This window comes from Scyliorhinus canicula, chromosome 20, assembly GCF_902713615.1.
Source record: "Scyliorhinus canicula chromosome 20, sScyCan1.1, whole genome shotgun sequence".
Classification (NCBI taxonomy): domain Eukaryota; kingdom Metazoa; phylum Chordata; class Chondrichthyes; order Carcharhiniformes; family Scyliorhinidae; genus Scyliorhinus; species Scyliorhinus canicula.
In genome coordinates this window covers 26,159,618-26,184,259 of record NC_052165.1, presented here as the reverse complement: position 1 = coordinate 26,184,259, position 24,642 = coordinate 26,159,618, and the positions used below count along the sequence as shown (strand labels likewise).

Below are 24,642 nucleotides of genomic sequence, written 5' to 3'. Positions count from 1 at the left end.
GATGCAGTATCATGTGGATAAATGTGAGGTTATCTACTTTGGTAGCAAAAACAGGAAGGCAGATTATCTGAATGGCTATAGAATTGGAGAGGGGAATATGCAGCGAGACCTGTGTGTCCTTTTATATCAGTCGCTGAAAATAAGCATGCAGGTGCAATAGGCGGTGAAGAAGGGAAATGGTATGGTGGCCTTTATAGCGAGAGGATTCGAATGCAGGAGCAGAGATGACTTGCTGCAATTATACAGGACTTTGGTGACACCACACCTGGAATATTGTCTGCACTTACAGTCTCCTTATCTGAAGAAGGATGGTCTTGCTATAGAGGGAGTGCAGTGAAGGTTTACCAGACTAATTCCTGGGATATCGGGGCTGACATGCGAGGAGAGATTGACTACGTTCAGATTGTTCTCGCTGGGGTTCAGAAGAATGAAGAGGGCATCTCACAGAAACCTATAAAATTCTAACAGGACTAGACAGATACAGGATGTTCCCGATGGTGCGGAAGTACAGAACCAGGGGGCGCAGTCTGAGGATATGGGGTAAACCATTTAGAAAGAGGAGAAATGTCTTAACCTGGAGAGTGGTGAGCCAGTGGAATTCACTACCACGGAAAGCAGTAGACACCAAAACATTGTATGATTGATTTCAATTAGTTAGATATAGCTGTTGGGGGCTAAAAGGATTAAAGACTATGGGGGGAAAGCAGGAACAGATTACTGAGATGGATGATCAGCCATGATCATAATAAATGGCGGAGCAGGCTCGAAGGGCCAATGTGTAATAATAGGATGAGAACTTTGCACATACCTAGATGAACAAGTTTGAGGAAATTAATCAGCGACTCCTGATTTTCATTCCAGTATTCCATCAAAAATGTTTCCGGTGGATTTTTACAACACGACAGCTCTACAGTTAGCTCAAAACACTGTCCCGAAATGTAGTTGAAGTCTTGCATTCCACCTAATGGAAAAGGTTTAATGACCGATTTCAGTAGTTAATAATACAAGTTCAATCATGGTTTGAATATTTGTTTAGTCTTTTGTATGCTTAAAAATATTTATTTAAATGTACATTAAAAACCAGCAAATGATGTTTTGTGCTCATGTTTCATCCTGAGGACTTATCAATAGTAACGGTAAAGTAGTTCTGCAATTGTAAATACATCAGTGGTAAATGGATATGTTGGCTGCTCAATAATAATCCCCAATAAAGACAGAAGTGCCATCCTTCAACTAGGATCACTAAGTATTTATTTGTAAAAGAGAGTTTCGGTGAGTGAATTCAAGGAGACAATAAGTCATAAAGAGCAAGAAAATCCGAAATTTAGTTGAGCTAGCTGATATGAACCTTTGCTAAAATTGGCCTCAGGTCCCCCAGGTTAAAGAGCGGATAATTAACCAGAGTTCCTGCTCCTGACCAGTATTCCGGTTGTCCAGCTGAGGACAAGTTCAAGGTCAGTTGCGATGCCCACACCCCTACCCCCACACCCCACTACCACCTAGCAACTGTCAAAATTGGATTCAGGAAGTTTATATTTATTCTCATGGCCCCTTGTAACCATTGGCCCTGGATATAACCCTTGCCCCTGTACAATTTTCTGGCCATTTAGGAAAGCTGATCCCCACATAGCAATCAATAGTATTAATCAGTAAATTTGTTGGGAATATGGTGAAGAAGAAGAAGCACACGGCCACTCGAGTCTTCTCCCCTGCCTGTTCCCATAGCCCTCGACTATAGTTCAAAAGTCAGTCTATCTCAACCGTCAATATATTCAACGAAAGTCTCCCCAATTCTCCGGGGTAAAGAATTTCAACGATTCAAGACACTTGGAAGAAATTCCTCATCTCCATCTCCACCAGGGGCTGGTTTAGCACACTGGGCTAAATCGCTGACTTTTAAAGCAGACCCAGGCAGGCCAGCAGCACGGTTCAATTCCCGTACCAGCCTCCCCGAACAGGCGCCGGAATGTGGCGACTAGCGGCTTTTCACAGTAACTTCATTGAAGCCTACTCGTGACAATAAGCGATTTTCATTTCATCTTAAGTGGGCAACCTCTTTATTCTGGAATGGTGGCCCCTAATTCGAGATTCCCCACGTCATGAGGGCAAACATCCTCTCAGCGCTTACTTTGTTAAACCGCACAGAATCTTAAACCTTTAGAAAATCTGCTGCGGGATTCTCCGTCGGCAGGGTCCTCCACTTCACCGGCAAAGCACCCATGCCCGCAGGTTTCCCGACGGCGTGGGATGGCCACAACAGGAAACACTTTAGGCCAGCTGCGGGGGCACAGCACACCGGAAAACGGGGCTGGTGGGACAGGGAATCCCATCCCTGATTTCTTATTCTTCTCAAGTCCAATGAGTATTGGCCCAACTTGCTCAACGTTTCCTCGTTAGACAACTCCTTCATCACAAAAATCAAACTGGTAAACCTTTCTGAACTGGAAGTCTATCCCTCCTTAGATACGGAGACCAGAACGGTGCACAATGGTCTCAACAATGCCCTGTCTAGTTGTATCAAAACTCCTACTTTTAGAGATCATCCCTCTTGTAATAAAAGGTCAACATTCTATCTGCCGTCCTAATGTACCTTTTTTTCAAGAGAACATCCTAGATCCCTCTCTACCCCACCTTCTGCAGTCTCTCTCCATATAAATAATATTTTGTTTTCCAATTCTTCCTACCAAAGTGGATAACCTCACATTTTCTCCTACATTATATTCCATTTGCCAAATTTTTTGCCCACTCATTAACCTATCTACGTCCCTTTGCAGACTCTATATCCTCTTCACAACTTGCTTTCCCATCTATCTCTGTATAGGCAGCACATTTGGCAATAGTTAGTCCCTTCATTCATGTCATTAATATAGCCTGCCCCTTTATCCAAATTATCCCAGCACTGATAACTGTGACACTTCACTAGTTACGGCTTTCCAACCTGAAAATGACCCATTTATCCCAACTCTGCTCTCTGTCAGTTGACCAATCCATTAACCATGCTAATATGCTACCCCAAACATCTTGCCATCTGAGATGCCAAGGGAGAATATCAAACCAAGCTAGAGTCACAGACAGACTCTCGGCGGTTGTGGCAAGGACTAAACAACATAACGGGCTACAAAGCGAAGCGAGCAGTATCTCTGGCAGCAGCGCACCCCTCCCCGATTAACTCAATGCATTCTATGCTCGGTTCGAGCAGGTAACCAACAATCCGCTGTCGATTGCCCCAGCAGCCCATAATTCACCCATACCCACCATCACAGCTTCTGAAGTCAGATCGGCCTTCCTGAAAGTGAACCCTCGGAAGGCGACGGGCCCGGACGGGATCCTTGGTTGTGCACTCAGAGCCTGCGCGGACCAGCTGGCAGTGGTATTCATAGACATCTCTAACCTTTCCCTACTCCACTCTGAGGTCCCTACCTGCTTCAAGAAGACCACCATCATACCGGTACCAAAGAAGAACCAGGCAATGTACCTCAATGACTACCGTCCGGTTGCCCTGACTTCAGTTGTAATGAAGTGTTTCGAGAGGTTGATCATGAAGCGCATCACCTCCATACTCTCAGAACGCCTTGATCCACTGCAATTCGCGTACTGTTGCAACCGATCCACATCAGACGCCATTTCCCTGGCCCTACACTCATCCCTAGAGCATCTCGAAAACAAGGACTCCTACATCAGACTTCTATTTATTGACTACAGCTCCGCCTTCAACACCATAATCCCAGCCTAGCTCATATCAAAGCTCCAAAACCTAGGACTTGGCTCTCCACTCTGCAACTGGATCCTTGACTTTCTGACCAACAGACCACAATCAGTAAGAATGAACAACAACACCTCCTCCACAATAGTCCTCAATACCGGGGCCCGCAAGGCTGCATACTTAGCCCCCTACTCTACTCCCTGTACACACACGACTGCATGGAAAAACTTGGTTCCAACTCCTTCTACAAGTTTGCTGACGATGCGACCATAGTGGGCCAGATCTCGAATAACGACGAGTCAGAATACAGGAGGGAGATAGAGAACCTAGTGGAATGGTGTAGCGACAACAATCTCTCCCTCAATGCCAGCAAAACTAAAGAGCTGGTCATCAACTTCAGGAAGCAAAGTACTGTACACACCCCTGTCAGCATCAACGGGGTCAAGGTGGAAATGGTTAGCAGTTTCAAATTCCTAGGGGTGCACATCTCCAAAAATCTGTCCTGATCCACCCACGTCGACACTACCACCAAGAAAGCACAACAGCACCTATACTTCTTCAGGAAACTAAAGAAATTCGGCATGTCCACATTAACGCTTACCAACTTTTACAGATGCACCATAGAAAGCATCCTATCGGGCTGCATCACAGCCTGGTATGGCAACTGCTTGGCCCAGGACCGCAAGAAACTTCAGAGAGTCGTGAACACCGCCCAGTCCATCACACAAACCTGCCTCCCATCTACTGACTCCATCTACAGCTCCCGCTGCCTGGGGAAAGCAGGGCAGCATAATCAAAGATCCCTCCCACCCAGCTTACTCATTCTCCCAACTCCTTCCATCGGGCAGGAGATACGAACAGACTCAAAAACAGCTTCTTCCCCACTGTCCCCAGACTTCTAAATGATCCTCTTATGGACTGACCTCATTAACACTGCACCCTGTATGCTTCATCCGATGCCAGTGCTTATGTAGTTACATTGTATACCTTGTGTTGCCCTATTATGAATTTTCTTTTATTCCCTTTTCTTCCCATGTAGTAAATGATCTGTTGAGCTGCTCGCAAAAAAATACTTTTCACTGTACCTCGCTACACGTGACAATAAACAAATCCAATGACCTCTCATTTTGTGCACTAACCCAGCACGACCTTACTGAATGGAGAAGGTTAGAGTGGCCGTATGGTCTGCATCTGCTCCTATTTCTGATGTTTTCATCTTCTTAAGCAAGCTGAGTAAATATCAAACTCATCACATTATCCATTCCCAATAGGTCCATAATAAATAAATCTCAAGTTTACTCAAGTTTACTATTCAATGCTCTCTCCTTCATTCAAAAAAAATCCTTGTGATCAGTTTACCTAAATGACCAGAGAATGTGGATGCAAGATCAAACGTTTACAGGGGAGGTAACTAAATGATTTTTCAGCATCCAAATATACTACTGCATGTACTTTCTGCCCTTCACGTGGTGGGATCTTCCGGGCTAGCCGATGGCACACTCCCGCCGTGTGTTTCCCAGTGGCGAGGGCTACATTTAATGGGAATCCCCCATTGATCCTCTGCTGTGCGGAAAATCCCGCTTCTTATATACTGTTTCCCCTTCATTCACCCTGCTCATTACATCCTCGAAGGACACTAATAAACTTGTCAAACATGATTTTCCATTCATAAAACCATGTTGACCCTGCATGATTGTCTTATGAATCCCTAAATATCCGGTTGCTACTTCCTTTGCACTGTAATGGATTCTAGCATTTCCCCAATGACAAATCGGGATCTGGGATTCATGTCGCATTACATTCGGCCCCCACCAACAAGCCTGGACTTGCAGAGGCCTACCGACTGAACTGGCTTGGGACAATTCACACCTCTTTAACCTGGAGTTACCTCTCTCTCTGCATCTTTGATGATTTGATTGCCTGCAGGTGCTCGCATTCCGGGCATCTCTGACTGTGTCTATATAAACATTTCTGGAACAAGCCTTTCCATTCACCTGAAGAAGGAGCCGTGCTCCGAAAGCTCGTGTTTGAAACAAACCTGTTGGACTTTAACCTGGTGTTGTAAGACTTCTTACTGTGCCCAATGACAAAGATCAGGCTAACTGGCTTATAGTTTCCTAACTGGCTTATAGGGAGCCCAGGGATCATACGACGCACAACTATCCCCGGGAGGGGGGCCAGCACACTAGCGGGGTAGCTAGCACCGGGAAGCGTGCAGGAGAGGCCGTGGTGCATCCCCGCAAGGGGGAAGGGAGAAGGGAGGGGACAGCTACAGGGGAAGGGGGGAAAGAGGACGGGGGCAAAGAGAAAACACCACAAGGGAAATGCGGGTAAAGAAAGACGGAGGATTTTAGACTGACAACAACAGGCCACACATGGCGACTTGGAACAAAATGGCGCCGCAAGCAACCACATTGGAGGGGCCCTGAACAAAGGGAAACCACACAATATATGGGGCTCATCCTCACACCTTCACATCTTCACATCCTAACACTCTCACACCCTCACTCTCTCACACCCTCACACCCTCACACTCTCACACCCTCACATCCTCACACCCTCACACTCTCACACCATCAGATCCTCACACTCTCACACCCTTACACCCTCACACTCTCACACCCTCACATCACATCCACACCCTCTCACTCTCTCACATCCTCACACTCTCACTCACACACCCTCACACTCTCACACCATCAGATCCTCACACTCTCACACTCTCACACCCTCACACCCTCACACCCTCACACTCTCACACCCTCACACTCTCACACCCTCACACCCTCACACTCTCACACCCTCACACCCTCACATCACATCCACACCCTCTCACTCTCTCACACCCTCACACTCTCACACCCTCACATCCTCACACTCTCACTCACACACCCTCACACTCTCACACCATCAGATCCTCACACTCTCACACCCTCACACTCTCACACCCTCACACTCTCACACCCTCACTCTCTCACACCCTCACACCCTCACACTCTCACACCCTCACTCTCTCACACCCTCACACCCTCACACTCTCACACCCTCACACTCTCACTCACACACCCTCACACTCTCACACCATCAGATCCTCACACTCTCACACCCTTACACCCTCACACTCTCACACCCTCACATCACATCCACACCCTCTCACTCTCTCACACCCTCACACTCTCACACCCTCACATCCTCACACTCTCACTCACACACCCTCACACTCTCACACCATCAGATCCTCACACTCTCACACTCTCACACCCTCACACCCTCACACCCTCACACTCTCACACCCTCACACTCTCACACCCTCACACCCTCACACCCTCACACCCTCACACCCTCACACCCTCACACCCTCACATCACATCCACACACCCTCTCACTCTCTCACACCCTCACACTCTCACACCCTCACACCCTCACACCCTCACACCCTCACACTCTCACACCCTCACACCCTCACACTCTCACACCCTCACACCCTCACACCCTCACATCACATCCACACACCCTCTCACTCTCTCACACCCTCACACTCTCACACCCTCACATCCTCACACTCTCACACTCTCACACCATCAGATCCTCACACTCTCACACCCTTACATCCTCACACTCTCACACCCTCACATCACATCCACACCCTCTCACTCTCTCACACCCTCACACTCTCACACCCTCACATCCTCACATCCTCACACTCTCACTCACACACCCTCACACTCTCACACCCTCACATCCTCACACTCTCACACCCTCACACTCTCACACCCTCACACTCTCACACCCTCACACCCTCACATCACATCCACACACCCTCTCACTCTCTCACACCCTCACACTCTCACACCCTCACACTCTCACTCACACACCCTCACACTCTCACACCATCAGATCCTCACACTCTCACACCCTTACGCCCTCACACTCTCACACCCTCACACTCACACACCCTCACATTCTCACACCCTCAGACCCTCATTCTCTCACCCTCACACCCTCACATCCTCACACCGTCAGACCCTCACACTCTTACACCCTCACACTCTCACACCCTCAGACGACCCCCACACAGAACTCACGCTTTTTTTAAATAAACATTTTATTGAGGTATTTTTGGTAATACAACAACAACAAAATAAACAATGTTCATGAATCTATAAACATAGTGCAAAAGCCGTCTCCCTACAGGTCCCACCTTTATTAACCCTTAACTCTAAGCTAAACTGTTTTTTTTTTTAATTTAGTGTACCCAATCATTTTTCCAATTAAGGGGCAATTTAGCGTGGCCAATCCACCTAGCTTGCACGTTTTTGGGTTGTGGGGGCGAAACCCACTCAGACACGGGGAGAATGTGCAAACTCCACACGGACAGTGACCCAGAGCCGGGATCGAACCTGGGACCTCAGCGCCGTGAGGCGGTGGTACTAACCACTAGGCCACCGTGCTGCCCCTACTCTAAGCTAAACTAACACCCCCCTCTCCCCCGCCTTCTGTTGACGATTAATGTTCCACAAAGAAGTCGACGAACGGTTGCCACCTCCGGGTAAACCCTAACAGTGACCCCCTCAAGGCGAACTTGATTTTCTCCAAATAGAGAAAGCTAGCCATGCCCGATAGCCAGGTCTCCGACTTCGGGGACTTTGAGCCCCTCCAAGCTAATAGTATCCGTCTCCGGGCTACCAGGGAAGCAAAGGCCAGAACGTCTGCCTCTTTCTCCCCCTGGATTCCCGGGTCTTCCAACACCCTGAAAATCGCTATCTCTGGACTCAGCGCCACCCTTGTTTTTAACACTGCGGACGTGACATCTGCAAACCCCTGCCAAAATCCCCTAAGCTTCGGACATGTCCAGAACATGCGGACATTTTTCGCTGGTCTTCCCGCACATTTTGCACACCTGTCTTCCACCCCAAAGAATCTGCTCATCCGGGCTGCTGCCATACGAGTCCGGTGAATGACCTTGAATTGTATCAGGCTGAGCCTGGCACATGTTGCGGATGCGTTGACTCTACTCAACGCATCCTCCCATAGACCATCTATCTCTCCTCCCAGCTCCTCCTCCCACTTGCGCTTCAGTTCCTCGGTCTGCGTCTCCTCTGACCCCATAAGTTCCTTATAAATGTTCCCTCTCCTATCCACCCTCTGGAAACTACCCTGTCCTGAATCCCCCTTGGTGGTCGAAGGGGGAAGGTTGACATATGTTTACGTAGGAAGTTCCACACCTGCAGGTACCTGAATTTGTTTCCCCTCGCCAACCCAAACTTCTCCTTCAGCGCCCTCATACTCAGAAAGCTCCCTTCTAAAACATATCCCCCATCCTCTCGATCCCTGCTCTCCGTCATATCCGGAACCCCCCCCCATCCATACTTCCCTGGTCAAACCGGTGATTATTACAGATTGGGGACCAGACCGATGCTCCCTCTGCTCCCACATGTCTCCTCAATTTCCCCCAGACGCTCAGGGCCGCCACCACCAAGGGGCTAATGGAGTACCGTGCCAGCGGGAATGGCAGAGGCACAGTTCCGACTCTTACCCCAACACCCACTTCCTGATCATGGCTATATTTGCCGCCTAATAGTAATTACTGAAGTTTGGCAGCGCCAGCCCGCCCTCTCCCCGGCTCCACTCAAGCATCACCTTACTCGCGGGGTCTTTCCCGCCCAAACAAAGCCAGTGATCACTTTGTTGACCTGTTTAAAAAAGGACTGCGGAATAAAAATGGGGAGACACTGAAATACGAACAGGAATCTCGAGAGGACCAACATCTTCATCGTCTGCACCCTCCCAGCTAGTGACAACGGAAGCGCGTCCCACCTTCGGAAATCGTCCTTCATTTGGTCTACTAGTCAGGCCAGATTTAATTTATGCAGCCAGTCCCATTCCCGCACCACTTGAATGCCGAGGTACCTGAAGCTTCTCCCTACTAATCTAAACGGCAGCTCCCCCAATCGCCTCTCCTGTCCCCTCGCCTGGACTGCAAACATCTCATTTTTCCCCATATTTAGCTTACACCCCGAAAACCGGCCAAATTCCCCTAGAATCCTCATGATTTCTTCCATCCCCTCTATTGGGTCCGATACATACAGAAGCAGGTTGTCTGCGTAAAGCGAGACTCTGTGTTCCACTCCCCCCCCCCCCCCCCCCCCCTCCCAGACCAGCCCGTTCCAGCCCCTTGAGGCTCCCAGAGCAATTGCCAGCGGCTCTATAGCTAACGCGAACAACAGTGGGGAGAGGGGGATATCCCTGTCTCGTCCTCTGGTGCAGTCTAAAATAGTTGTCCTATTTGTCCACACGCTTGCCACAGGAGCCTGATACAGCAACCTGACCCAGTCAATAAAGCCCCGCCCAAATCCGAAGCGTCCCAGTACCTCCCAACCTCCCACAGATATTCCCATTCTACCTGATCAAAAGCCTTCTTTGCATCCATTGCGGCCACTACCTCCACCTCCCTACCTTCATGATTACATTTACGTTGACAAACCCCATCTGGTCCTCCACAATAACATTCCGATCACTAATCCTGGAGGACAACATTTTGGCCAGCAGTTTGGCTTCCACATTCAACAAGGATATCGGCCTGCAGGACCCACACAGCTCAGGGTTCTTGGCCCGCTTCAGGATCAGCGAAATCGTGGCCTGTGACATCGGCAGGAGGAGCACCCCTCTCTCCCTTGCCTCATTGAACATCCTCATCAACAACGATCCCAATATCCCAGAGAACATTTTATAAAACTCCACTGGGTACCCGTCTGGCCCCGGGGCTTTACCCAACTGCATGGCCTTCAGACACTCCGCTATCACTTTCAACCCGATCGGGGCCCCCAGCCCTTCTACCAGCTACCCTCCCAACTTTGGGAAATTCAGACCCCCTAAGACGTTCTGCATCCCCTCCGGCCCAGGTGGGGGTTCCGACCCACACAGTCTACTGTAAAAATCCTGAACGCCTTATTCACCCCTGTTGAATCTCCAACCAGGTTCCCATCTCCATTATTTACTTTCCCTATCTCCCTGGCTGCCTCCCTCTTTCTGAGCTGCTGTGCAAGCATTCTGCTGGCCTTCTCTCCATACTCATAGTTCGCCCCCCTCGCCTCTTTCAGGTGCTCCACCGCCCTCCCTGTGGTTAACAAGCTGAACTCCGCCTGTAGCCTCCGCAATTCCTTTAAAAGCGCTGCCTCTGGGGTATCCGCATATCTCCTGTTGATCTGTCGTATTTCCTTCACCAGTTGGTCCGTCTCTGCCCTGTCCACCTTCTCCCCGTGGGCCAGTATCGAGATCAGCTCCCCTCTGACCACCGCCTTCAGTGCTTCCCAGACCACCGCTGCTGAAATTTCCCTCATGTCGTTGACCTGCAGGTAGTTCTGAATACATTTCCTCAGCTGCTCACACACCCCTTTGTCAGCCAAACGTCCCACATCTAACCTCCAGTGCGGGCACTGGTTACTGTCTTTACTAACCTATAGGTCAACCCAGTGTGGAGCATCGTCTGAGATTGTGATCACCGAGTACCCCGTGTCCACCACCCCGTCAGTAAAGCCCTGCTCAGAAAAAATAAATTTATGCACTGTGAGCTGAAGGAGAACTCCTTCACCCTCGGCTGCCCAAATCTCCATGGATCCACCCCCCATCTGTTCATGAACCCTTTTAGTTCCCTTGCCATTGCTGGCACCCTGCCCGTTATTGAGTTTGATCAGTCTAAACCAGGGTCAATAACTGTTAAAGTCCCCTCCCATGACCAACTTGTGCGAGTCCAGGTCCGGTATCTTCCCCAGCATCCTCGTTATAAACTCCACATCATCCCAATTTGGCGCATACACATTACTAATACCACCTCCACCATCGTCAGAATTTTATATTCCAGGTTGCAGCTCCCTGCAACCCAACTTTCAGGAAGATGTACCTCATCCTGCTTCTATGTACTATCGTACTATTCATCCAAGACTATTCTACCCGCCTCAAACACCACCCGCTTATTGGTCAGGATCGCGACACCTCTAGTCTTTGAATCTAGTCCCGAGTAAAAGACCTGACTGACCCAGCCTTTCCTCAATCTAATCTGGTCAGCTACTCTATTGTCTCCTGCAACATTACCACGTCCGCCTTCAGTCCCCTCAGATGCGTGAAAACGCGTGCCCTCTTGACCGGCCCATTTAGCCCTTGTACGGTCCATGTGATCAGTCTAGTTGGGGGGCTTATTGCCCCCCCCCCCCCCCCCCCCCCCCCCCCCCCCCGCTTCGCCGATCAGCCATCCCCTCTTTTGGGCCAGCCTCCAGCCTGTGCTCCGCGTCTCCACCGTCCGCCCCCAGGCAGCCTCCGCCCCCAACCTCGTCTCTGTCCCTTAGCACAAGTCCCTCCCTCGTCAGCAGAACATTTCCCCCCCTCACCCCCACCCCCAGTAACAACACAATATAACTCAACCCCTTTGATAAACCTAACATATGCACACCCTCTACTGCGCTTCCATGAGCTATCCCGCCCAGCTAGCTTGGTGGCCCCCACCCCTGCTGCTGAAAAGTCTCCCAACTATTGTTCCCTCCCCAGCCTCCCTCCTTCTCATACATACATATTCCAATGACAAACAATCCCAACGCAATTAACCGACAGAAAAACAGGAAGAAGAAAAAAAAACATTGACAAAGATCAAGTAAGAGATTCAAATTCTAAACAAGCACACCTCCATCCCCCAGCAGTATAAATGTAAACCGTAACTCATTCAGTCACTGGTCCCAAATCGATACAGGGCCTTAGACAGCTTGCACAAAACGAAAAATGAGAAACTTTTTAAAAAAACATGAACATTGCAGCGAAGTTCGAAATTTCTCAGCCCGCCACCAGTCCTTTCCTTTTCGCCAAGTCCAGCACATCCTCAGGCGACTCAAATAAAAGTGCTGTTCCTCGTACGTGACCCAGAGACGGGCCAGATACAACAGTCCGAACTTCACCTTTTTCTTAAAAAGGGCCGACCTAATGTGGTTAAAGCCCACTCTTCTCCTGGCCACCTCTGCACTCAGGTCTTGGTCGATCCTCAGGATACTGTTGTCCCATTTACAGCTCCGTGTCTGCTTGGTCCACTGTGGAATGCGTTCCTTATCCAAGTACCTGTGGAATCTCACCACTTGCCCTCGGGGAGTCTCCCATTCGTGACTTCCTTGCGAGTGCTCTGTGAGCTATGTCCATCTCCAAGGGTCGGGAGAATGCCCCATCCCCCAGCAGCTTCTCAAACATGTCCACCATGTATGCCCCAGCGTCCGCACGTTCGGACCCCTCCGGGAGCCCAACGATCCTCAAGTTCTGCCGGCGGGACCTATTCTCTAGATCCTCCAGCTTCTCCAGGAGCTTCTTCTGCTGGTCTCACAGCATCCCCACCTCCAACTCCACCGCAGTTTGATGTTCCTCCTGATCAGCCAGCGCCTTCTCTACCTTCTGGATTGCCCGATCTTGGGCATCCAATCTGAGCTCCAGCCGCTCAATTGACTCTTTTATCGTGTCCAAGCAGTCTCGTTTCTGCTTAGCGACGCCTTCCTGAATAACTTGCATCAGCTGCTCCGTTGACCGCTGGGTCGACAAACCAGAGGTCCGGTCCTCCGCCATGCTATCTCCCGCTGCAGCTTCAACCCAAGTCTTCTCTGTCTTTCTGTTTCTGCCTTTACGAGCACTCCTAGTCCTCCTCTCCATGCACCGATGTGGGATTTCAATACACAATTGCCTCTGTCATTCAATTCAATTCAATTCAAGTCTGGTAGAAAATTGGGGGAAAAGGTCCAAAAGTCTGACCCAAGCGGGAGCCAAATGTGCGACTTACTCCTTCGTAGCCGCCAACGGAAGTCATGGCGAACTCACAGTTGGCGGCCACGTTGGGTGCCCCCCCAAACAAAGGGAAACCTCAGACCACAGGGACCTGATCTCATTGGGGGAACAGAGCCCACGGCCATCTTCGATGGGCCCCTAACAAAAGGAAACTCTGGAGTGCAAAGGTGCATCCACCAGTGGATTGGGTTTGGTTACTGTCATGTGTACCAAGGTACAGTGCAAATATTTTTCTGCGACCAGCTCAAACAGATGATTTAGTACATGAAAAGAAAAGAAAATACATAATAGGACAGCACAAGGTACACAATGCAAGTACATAGACATCGGCATCGGGTGAAGCATACAGGAGTGTAGTATTAATCAGTCCATAAGAGGGTCGTTTAGGAGTCTGGTAACAGCGGAGAAGTAATGGTTTTTGAATCTGTTTGTGCGTGTTACCAGGTAATCCAATGGTTGATCCCGCAGGAGCAGAGGGACATCTGCTCCCCATCAGAATAGTCATCTGGAATGTCGGGGGGACTTAATGACCCAGTGAAAAGATCCAGAGTGTTGGCCCACCTGAGAAGTATGAAAGCCGACATACTCTTCCTCCAAGAGACGCACCTGAGAGAAGGACCGATTGTGGGTAAGGAAGGGCTGAGTGGGACAGACCTACCGCTCCTGCTCCAGGTTTACGGTGACAAGAACAGTTACAGACCCAGGGGGGAGACAGTAAGTCATGGTCAGCAGTGTTCTCACGGAGCACGGTTAGTCCTGGTGAACGTGTATGCGGAGTTTGTAAAGAAGACCATGGCAGAAATCCCCGACATAGACACACACTGACTGATCATGGGGGAAGACTGTGTACAGGACCCACGGACGGACAGGTCGAACCCCAAAACGGGAAAGACCTCCAACATGGCAAAAGAACTCAGCCTATTTACGGAGCAGATAGGGGTAGTGGACCCATGGTGATTCTCCTTCTTCTCACAAGTACATAATGTCTATTCATGGATCGACTTCTTTGTAGTGGGAAAATTGGTGCTTCCAGGGCTAGTAAGAGCGGAATATTCCGCAATCATAATCTCTGACCAGGCTCCACACTATATGTATGTGAGGTTGGAGATGGGTCGTGCCCAATGCCTCCCATGGAGGTTGGACACAGCCCTCATGGTCTTCATGACCTTCTGCGAGAAAATGTCACAGGCCATAGACAAGTATGTTATTAATAACCATAATGGGAAGGTCTCAATCTCCATGTTCTGGAAGGCGCTGAAGGCTGCGATCAGAGGTGAAATAATAGCTTATAAAGCACGGAGAGATAGGGAAGAGAGGGAGGCTAGGAAACAGTTGGCGAGAGGGCAGGACGACTAATTTCACACACCCCCGGTTCCCCCCTCGATTCTCCCACCCCCCGCTCGGAAGAATCGACGTTCGCCGTTTTTCGCGGCGACCGGCGATTCTCCGACCCGGATGGGCCGAGCGGCCTGCCATTCACGACCGTTTCACGACGGCAGCAACCACACCCGGTCGCTGCCGTCGTGAACATGGGTGCCAAAGGCCCGTTTGAAGCTTGTGGGGGGCGGAGAGGGGAGTGAGCACCACGGCCGTGCTCGGGAGGGGACTGGCCCGCAATCGGTACCCACCGATCGTCGGGCCGGCGTCTCAAAGCGACGCACTCTTTCCACTCCGCCACCCCGCAAGATCAAGCCGCCACGTCTTGCGGGGCAGCGGAGGGGAAGACGGCCACCGCGCATGCGCGGTTTTGAGCCATCAGCCATCATGACGTCAGCCGCGCATGCGCGGGTTGGAGCCGGCCAACCTGCGCATGCGCGGCTGATGTCACATAGGCGCTGCCGTCGAGTCATTCTCGGCGCGCCTCAAGGCCCAGCGGCCGAGAATAACGGAGTGCCGCTCCTAGCCCCCTGGGTGGGGGTGAGTACGTTGAGAGGAGCGGCCTCCGAGGCCGTCGTGAAACTCGGCCGAGTTCACGACGGCCTTCACGATTTTTCCCGGGAGCGGAGAATTCAGCCCAGAGTCTGGAAGCACCGCATGAACTGGAAGAAGTCATGGAGAGTATTAGCTCTATGCAGGTGGGCAAGGCGCTGGGACCGGATGATTTCCCGGTGGACTTCCACAAAAGATTTGTGATGGCACTGGCCCCGTACCTGCGGGAGATTGTCATAGACTCACTAGCAAGGCCCACCCTGCCTCCTACGTTAGTACAAGCCTCAATCTCGCTGATAGCTAAGAAAGACAAAGACCCGACAGAATGCGGTTCCTACAGAACCATCTCGCTGTTAAACGCAGACGTGAAAATACTGACCAAGATCCTCGCCAAAAGGCTGGAGGACTGCATACCTGATGTGGTAGCAAACCAAATGAGCTTTGTCAAGGGTACACAGCTAACATCGAACATTAGCCACTTGCTGAATGTGATTATTTTAAAAAATAAATTTAGAGTAGGCTATTATTTTTCTTTTCCAATTAATGGGCAATTTAGTGTGGCCTGTGTTGTTCCTCGTGTCTTAATAAAGCTTGTAGTCTCAAAGGTGGAGAAGATGCTTTAATGTGAATTCGTTCTCTCTTCAGAGCTTAACTTACAGCTACCTCAAATGCTGCCTGCCTGTCCTGTGTCCTGCTACGAGTTCTGCCTTCCGTGAAGTGTGTCGTCACTTCCTGTCACTGTGTATATATAGCTCTCCCGTGCTCCCTCTAGTGCTTGCTCAGTTGTATTGCATCTACTCAGATCTACAATCACCACATCCCCCCTTTTTTCTTTACATATTTTCTGTTGACGTGGTGAATGTTGTCGGTGTTCTTGTTCTTTTAAGTACCCAATGCGTTATCCCAAGGTGTTTGCATGGTCGAACCACTGATGTTGACTGACATGGACTTTTTTCTGTGCTTGTGGTATCGATTTATTATGTCATCCGCCTTGAAATCTGGTGTGCTTGCTTGTTCTGGAGCAGATGTGAGTTTGTGCGATTCGTTGTCATCCCATGGCATGTTTGTAGTCTTGTCATTGTTTTTCAGTGTGCTGTGGCATTGTCCTTCATGTGCAGAGTTGTACCATTTTGTACAAGTCGTTGTTTCATTGCTGTTGTTTCTGTCGTTCTTGTCTTTGTTGTTTTCGTTGTCGTTCTTGTTGCTGTTTTTGTCATTTCTGTCTGTTGTTGTCGCTATCTTTGTTATGCTTCTTGTTGGTTTTGTTGTTCTTCTTGTAGTTTTTGTCGTTGTGCTTGTAGTTTCTGTTGGTGCTGTTGTTCTTGTTTCTGCAGTGCTTCTTGCGATTTTTGTTGTTCTTGTCGCGCTTCCTGTTGCTTTTGTTCTTGCTGTTGTTGTTCTCGTTTCTGCTGTGCTTCTTTTGGCTTTTGTTTTTCTTGTTATGCTCAATGAGTGTCCCGTGTGGATAATTTGAGTCATTGAACGTTTCGTCTCGAGAATGGTGAGAATGATCTGATGTTGCATTGATGCTGGTGACATCAGTCATTTGTAGTGGATTTGATTCGTCGTCTTTGCTTTCTTGGTGCTCCTCTTCTGGAGTCAAATTCTTCACAATTCCATTTGACGCGGTCTCTCTGGACTCTTGGTGCTCCTCTTCCGGAGTCAAAATCTTCATGATCTCTGTTGATGTGGTCTCACTGGATTCTTGGGTGGCCCTACTCTGTGCTTCTGTACAGACAAGCTGAGAACTGTCAGTCTCGCTGTGATCCTGTACCTCCTGTATGTCGAATGTGATCACCTTGTGACTGTTTTTGCATGCAGTGGGTAGATATACATTGTCTTCTTTTTGATTATGTGAGCTTGGTAGACTTTCATAGTCTGCTTGCGGTTGCTCAGATACGTCGGCTTGACCTTCATGGTCTTGTTCATGCATGGTGTTCGCCAGGGAGTGTTTGCTTGCTTCCCTTTTGGAATCTTTCATCACTCTCACTGTGAAGCCTATCATCGCTCTCTCTGTGGAGATTTCTGTGCTCTCTGTGTGGCGTTGTCTTCTTCTTGGGTATTGCTGTCATCCAATGTATCGACGATCTGCCATGGCACCATGGTGTTGGATTCATCTACCATGAGTAGATTCGTGTTGAGCTTTGCGACCGTGTCGCTGATGCTGTGATCAGCATATCCGAATAACTCAGCCATGTCTGAGTCGTATTCTTCGAAAACCAAATAATCTTTTTTTGCTTCGGATTTGGTATCGTTGTCTTCATCATTTTTTGCATATCTGAATAACTCAGCCATGTCTGAGTAGTAGTCTTCGAAAACCAAATCATCTTTTTTTGTTTCGGATTTCTTTTTCTTCTCTTCACTTTGGGTGATGCAGACTGCTTTTTCCAGGGTGTTGTGAGAGTTGTTTTCAACTACTGGTTTAAGTTCAGGCGTTTTTTTGTCTTCTGAGGCAAGAAAGCTTGGTTTTACCGCTTTAAGTATCTTGTTTTCAATTATCGGGCATTTCCCTTTTAAGTAGACGTGGTCCGGATGCTCAGACGTCATGACGCTCGTGACGTCATGCGTAGGAATCAATTGCGCATGCGCAAATCGGCCTTCCTTTACTGTGAGGTTTTGTGTCCACATAACGATCCGCGACCAAAATGTTTTGAGACCGCGCATGCGCATAACGACCAGCAACAAGAACTTTTTTAAACTGCGCATGCGCGACTGGCGCATGCGCAGAATGATAAATGGGTGATTGTAACTGCGCAGCGCGGCTTCCGTTTCCTGCGCATGCGCAGACGCAGTTTTTTTGTTCTTTGTGTGCCCGAGACTGTAAAATGTGCTCCGACGCCATTTTATCACGGATTTCAGCATTTTTTCTTTCTGAAAGTTGTAAGTTACCTTTTCCTCTCGATCTGTACTGGATTTCAACGTTTTGGCTTTGTGAAAAATTCAAGTTATTTCTTCTTTTTGATCTGTACTTTTCACTCGCGATTTCTTGACTGAACCTTTCCTGTTTTAGTGATTGTTTAAGTTTTGCATCACTCAGTCTCTGTGCAGTTTGGCCTCTGAGCATACCGTGCTGTTCAAATTCCTTACAGTACTCTTCAAATTTGTTTAGTATTGTTTGTAAGTTGTTGCTGTCTTCATCTTTTGAGTATTTAAATCCATTATATACTTTCCTAGCTTCATGTCCTGCGATGAGCATTGCTATTTTAATTTCGTCTGAGGCTGTTGCTACATCATTAGCTATGATATAAAAATCGAACATTTGTTTAAACATTTTCCAGACATTTCTTACATTGCCGGTCGTGTCCAGCTGAGGTGGGGTTCCAAGCCACATCCTCGAATAAGCGATGTCTTCCCAAGTCCAATGTCCAGTAGGAGATTTCCATGCCATTTTGGTCTTTCTGTATCTGCAGCTGAGTTGTCCTGAAGTAAGCGCCTGAAGCCACCCTTGGTACCATGTGTTGTTCCTCGTGTCTTAATAAAGCTCGTAGTCTCAAAGGTGGAGAAGATGCTTTATTGTGAATTTGTTCTCTCTTCAGAGCTTAACGTATGTCTACCTCAAATGCTGCCTGCCTGTTCTGTGTCCTGCTACGAGTTCTGCCTTCCGTGAAGTGTGTCGTCACTTCCTGTCCCTGTGTATATATAGCTCTCCCGTGCTCCCTCTAGTTCTTGCTCAGTTGTATTGCATCTACTCAGATCTACAATCACCACATGGCCAATCTACCTAACCTGCACATCTTTGGGTTGTGGGGTTGAAACCCAGGCAAACATAGGGAGAATGTGCAAACTCCACACGGACAGTGACCCAGGGCCAGGATTCAAACCTGGGTCCTCAGCACTGCAGTCCCAGTGCTAACCACTGCGCCACATACTGCCCTCAGATCAGGTAAGGATGGCAGCATTAGTGAAACAGATGGGTTTTTACAACAACCGGCAATGGTCATCATTAAACTTTTAATTCCAGATTTTGTTTGACATGGTGGGATTCGAACCCACCCCAGATGCTGCCCTGGGTCTCTGTTCAGTGACAATACCACTGAAACACTGGGTCCCAGGTAGGTAATGCTGGGCTAACTGGCTGGTGCCTGCTTGGACCTGGGCAGATCAATTAGATGAATGGGACCAGAAATCAATTTAAACTTAGCAGTGCACTGTGCACAACCAAATTGCCTTTCAGCCTTTGCAATTCTAAACTTATCACACAGTCTTTATGCCCAAAATGAAAGAAAATCACCAAATAATCCTTCCGAGTTGAATAAGATTTGAAAATGAAATGAAATGAAAATCGCTTATTGTCACGAGTAGGCTTCAATGAAGTTACTGTGAAAAGCCCCTAGTCGCCACATTCCGGCGCCCGTCCGGGGAGGCTGGTACGGAAATCGAACCGTGCTGCTGGCCTGCTTGGTCTGCTTTAAAAGCCAGCGATTTAGCCTGGTGAGCTAAACCAGATTTGAACGGATCATAAAACATGATTTGTTTCTGGATAATTTGCAAGTGACAGAGATGCAGCATTGAGATTGAGCAGGAATTTTGAACATTTCTTCAATAATTAGCCAGTTATCAATCTGCAAACTAACAATTCTCCTTCACGGTTCTTTGCGTTTATTTCAGGCTAGGAGGGAGGTAGAGGGAATTCACAAACTATCCGTATAAAGTTTACCTGAAAAGTGATACCATTCTGCTCCATTGGTGATTCCGTCCTGGAAATTTGGGGTCCTCTCACATTCATCTCCATTGAACATGCTTAAATGGTTATACGAGTAATTCTTTGCAATATACACAAAGACGTCATCATCGGGGCATTTGCTGTAGCCTGCAGGTTGCTTGTCTTTTGCAGACATAAACTCAAATTTAGTAGTGAAGCTGAATAACTTTAAGAACAAACACACTGAGCGTATTCAGCCCATTGATACATTGTAAAAGTTAAGCAATTAGGTTGCAAATATTTTGCAGCATAACCAAAAACATTTTTCAAATTGAAGGTGGATTTAAAGCACATCTGACTGTCTCCGTCAAGAGACAACAGCTCATCAGGGAGTTTGTAATTTTGGATCTGGTAGTTCAAATACAGAAACTAGTAAAGTAGTTGTTCTTACAAAGCCAGAAGCAATTGTCAGTCATCTTGCTTTACATTCCCAGGATTTGGCCCGACAAGAACATAAAACAAGAACATAAAAGGATTAAGGCAGCACAGTGGCGCAGTGGTTAGCACTGCTGTCTCACAGCACTGATGTCCCAGGTTCGATCCCAGCTCTGGGTCACTGTCCATGTGGAGTTTACACATTCTCCCCGTGTTTGCGTGCGTTTTGCCCACCCAACCCAAAAAGATGTGTAGGCTAGTTGGATTGGCCACGCTAAATTGCTCCTTAATTGGAAAAAATGAATTGGGTACTCTAAATTTATATTTTTTAAAAAAGAACATAAAAGGATTCTGAGGCGGTTAGACATGGTAAATATTGGGAGGATGTTCCCACTCAGGGCAGAGTGTAGAACCAGAGGGCAGCATCGCAGGATAAGAGGGTGCTCGTTTAGGACTGATTTGAGGAAGAATTTCTTCTCTCGGAACGCTGAATCTTTGGAATTCCTTACCCCAGGAAGCTGTGGAGGCCGAGTCCGTGGACATTTTCAAGGCCGAGATAGATAGGTTTTTAAGCAATAGGGGAATTAAGGATTACGGAGATAAAGCAGAAAATTGAACGTAGTGAATTTTTAAAAAATAAATTTAGAGTACCCAATTCATTTTTTTAAAATTAAGGGGCAATTTAGAGTAGCCAATCCACCTATGCTGAACATCTTTTGGGTTTGTGGGGGTGAAACCCATGCAAACACGGGGGGGGAATGTGCAAGCTCCACACAGGCAGTGACCCAGAGCCGGGATCGAACCTGGGATCTCAGCGCTGTGAGGCAGCAGTGCTAACCACTGCACCACCGTGCTGCCTTTGAACATAGTGAATTTTAAGATCAAGCCTGATCTTATTCAATGGTAGAGCAGGCTCAAAGGGCTGAATGGTCTAGTCTTGTTATTATTTCCTCTGGTCTTAAGAGATCTGCTCCTCCTTCTGAATGGCTGGCAGAATTCAGTTTCCATAATGTCCTCCCAGCCTTTTGAACAGCAAGTGCAGAATCTTTTTACAGGCTCTCCCACCGGGGGCAGAGCCGCCATTTGAGATTCTTCTCCACACTGGGGAGTTTTAGTTAAGAGTGTCTCTGACCTAAGTGATCAATTTACTTGTCCAGAGAGCAAGTTTGATTGGCTTTTAAGATTATGGAAAAATATCAGTTAAAAGTGCCCATTGAATGTCGGATTGTTGCAATAACGAAACTGATTGACTAATTTAGGGAAGGAAATCAGTCCGTCATAAATGTGACTGCTGACCTACTCCATTGTTTAACTCTCAGCTGACTTCGGAAGAGGCTGAACAAGTCACTTGGTTGTTAAGGATATGGTCGTGGAGTGGGCTGGGGAGGGACGGGACACTCTCAGGGCAGGTTGGGTACTCCTTCCAAGGGTCGGTGCAGACTCGATGGGCTGAATGGCCTGCTTCTGCACCAGAGAGATTCTATGATACTGAATGAATTTCCACCCAGCACTGTCAGTACTCTGAAATCCTCAGTCTTGTACAATGTGCCAGTCTCAAAGATGGCCGCCCCAATTAATCAGGGCTGTATGAGCTTGTAAAACAGTAATTGTGTCAGAGAAACACAAAACTGTGTATGTGTTGGCAGCAAATGCAGCCTTAAAAAATAGGAAATGTTTCAGCAGCATTACCTGATTGCTTGTTGTCATATGGGTAACTGGCTACAACAGCCCCTCCATGTAAACTTATGGACAGAACAAAAGTTTCATTCAGAATCCAGTTCATCACTGCCGTGGTTTCCACTTGTGTTGTTGAGGTGCTACTCTCAAAGGCATCAGGAAAGTTTCTATTCAAATCGACCTGTTCTTTATTGTATCTGGCGAGTGGGGTCAAAAGTTAGAAGCAACACTCAGTTAAATACAGCACGATTGATTTCTTCTGGATAAACTATATCCACCGTAGGGTTAAGTAACATCTTTCACACGTTCAGTTAAGAGCTTTTGGTTTCTTAAAATTACCACAACAAGAGGCTCCTAAACACAAAATGTTAAATCCCAGAATGATTATCTACGATGATGAAAATCATTGGTGAGAATCCAAAGCTATTTTCTGTTTTCTTTATTCTTTCATGCAATGTGGGTGCAATTGGCAAAGTCAGCTGTTGTTTCTCATGCCTAATTGCCCTTGAACTGAGTGGCTTGCTGGGCCATTTCGGAGGGCAATGTCAGTCAGCCATGTTGCTGTGTGCTTGGAGACACATAGAAGACAAGGTTGGCAGATTTCCTTCCCTAAAGGACATTAGTGAACCAGGTGGGTTTTTACAGCAATAGTTTCATGGTCACCATTACTGAGACAAGCACATATTAAGAGTATGACACAATTTCTAATGGAGAATAGGTCAGAATGCGGAGAAGATTGTCATCAATTAAGTTTCCTCATTTTGAAGACAAACGGATTATGTAAATGAAACAAATATTCCATCGATAAAGTACACCAGGATTTCAGTGCTATATAATTTGACTCAAAAGTTAAATGATTCAAAAAAAGTTCAATTTGTATTAGTTAAGTTTCCCATAGGTTTGTTCAGGGATAAAGTAATAAAATTACACTGCCCGTGTGGGGTTTGCACATTCTCCTCGTGTTTGCGTAGATTTCGCCCCCACAACCCAAAGATGTGCAGGCTAGTTGGATTGGCCACACTAAATTGCTCCTTTAGGGGCATCTTGACAAATACATGAATAGGATGGGAATAGAGGGATACGGACCCCGGAAGTGCAGAAGATTTTAGTTTAGACGGGCAGCATTGTCGGCACAGGCTTGGAGGGCCAAAGGGCCTGGTCCTGTGCTGTATTTTTCTTTGTTATTAATTGGAAAAAATGAATTGGGTAATCCAAGTTTATAGTTTAAAAAAATAATAACATGTATCTTTCCTTGGGCAGCATGGTGGTGGATTAGCCCTGCTGCCTCACGGCGCCCATGTTCGATCCCGGCTCTGGGTCACTGTCCATGTAGAGTTTGCATATTCTCCCCATGTTTGATAGGTCTCGCCCCCCCACAACCCAAAGATGTGCAGGCTAGGTGGATTGGCCACACTAAATTGCCCCTTAATTAGAAAAAATTAATTGGGTTCTCTAAATTTTTTTTTTAAATGTATCTTTCCTCACGCAACTGTTTCAGCTTGTGTCTCCTTTCAAAAAAAATTAATTTAGAGTACCCAATTCATTTTTTCCAATTAAGGCGCAATTTAGTGTGGCCAATCCACCTACCCTGCACATCTTTGGGTTGTGGGGACGAAACCCACGCAATACGGGGAGAATGTGCAAACTCCACATGGACAGTGGCCCAGAGCCAGGATCGAACCTGGGACCTCGGCGCCGTGAAGCAGAAGTGCTAACCACTGCGACACTGTGCTGCTATTCGTGTCTCCTTTCTAATGTAGATGTAGTTCTTGGGGCTTAAGGGATCAATGAATGTGTTGGTAAAGCGGGAATAGGTTACTGAGTTGGGTGATCAGCCATGATCGTATTGAACGGTGCTGCAATCTCGAAGGACCGAATGGCCTACTCTTCCGATTTTAATGTTTCTATGTTTAATTCGTTGGCTGGAATCTTCTGGACTTCTAAAATCTTTGGGCATTGTGACTCTCAATCCCACTCGTGTTAGTCGCTCACCCTCTGATCTAATCTTATGGGAGGCGACCTCCATGTTCGGCATCTGGTTAGTATGCAGCCTATTGCAACGCACGCCAGCAGAACACCATTGCGTGACCAGCCTAAATGCTGCTGAGGCTCACGGAGCATCGCTGAAGCATCAGAATCAGCTGAGACCTCATGAGACCCTTGATGACCGGAGACATCCGTCTTCACGAGTTCCACACTCAATAGCAGTGCTATTAGATGGGAAGGCAGTGCTCCTGCAGGCTATCCCTGCCTGCTTAGGTGGGGGTGCAGCCAGGGAACAGATTGTGGAGGGATTAACCCCAACCCCGCTCCCTAGTTTAATTGAACAGGGAACCTGTCTCCATGCCAATTGAGGGGCACCCCGGTCAAAATTCCAACAAGTAACTGTTTGTTCCCAGTTTCCCATCCCAAAGCAAAATTTTTACGTTGTGCGTCTTAACATAGGGAA

The 24,642-nt window shown here is 47.9% G+C and overlaps 1 protein-coding gene across 1 annotated transcript in view; it reads right to left on the bottom strand.

The window, feature by feature from the left end:
• The window catches only part of LOC119954863 (carboxypeptidase M-like), an 85,208-nt gene that overhangs the window by 18,302 nt on the left and 42,264 nt on the right, over positions 1-24,642 (bottom strand). The window contains exons 5-7 of the mRNA XM_038780458.1: positions 22,206-22,390; positions 20,097-20,264; positions 809-961 (exon numbers count right to left, since the gene is read on the bottom strand). Of these exons, the coding sequence (XP_038636386.1) occupies positions 809-961; positions 20,097-20,264; positions 22,206-22,390 (506 nt within the window). The remainder of the gene's footprint in view (positions 1-808; positions 962-20,096; positions 20,265-22,205; positions 22,391-24,642) is intronic.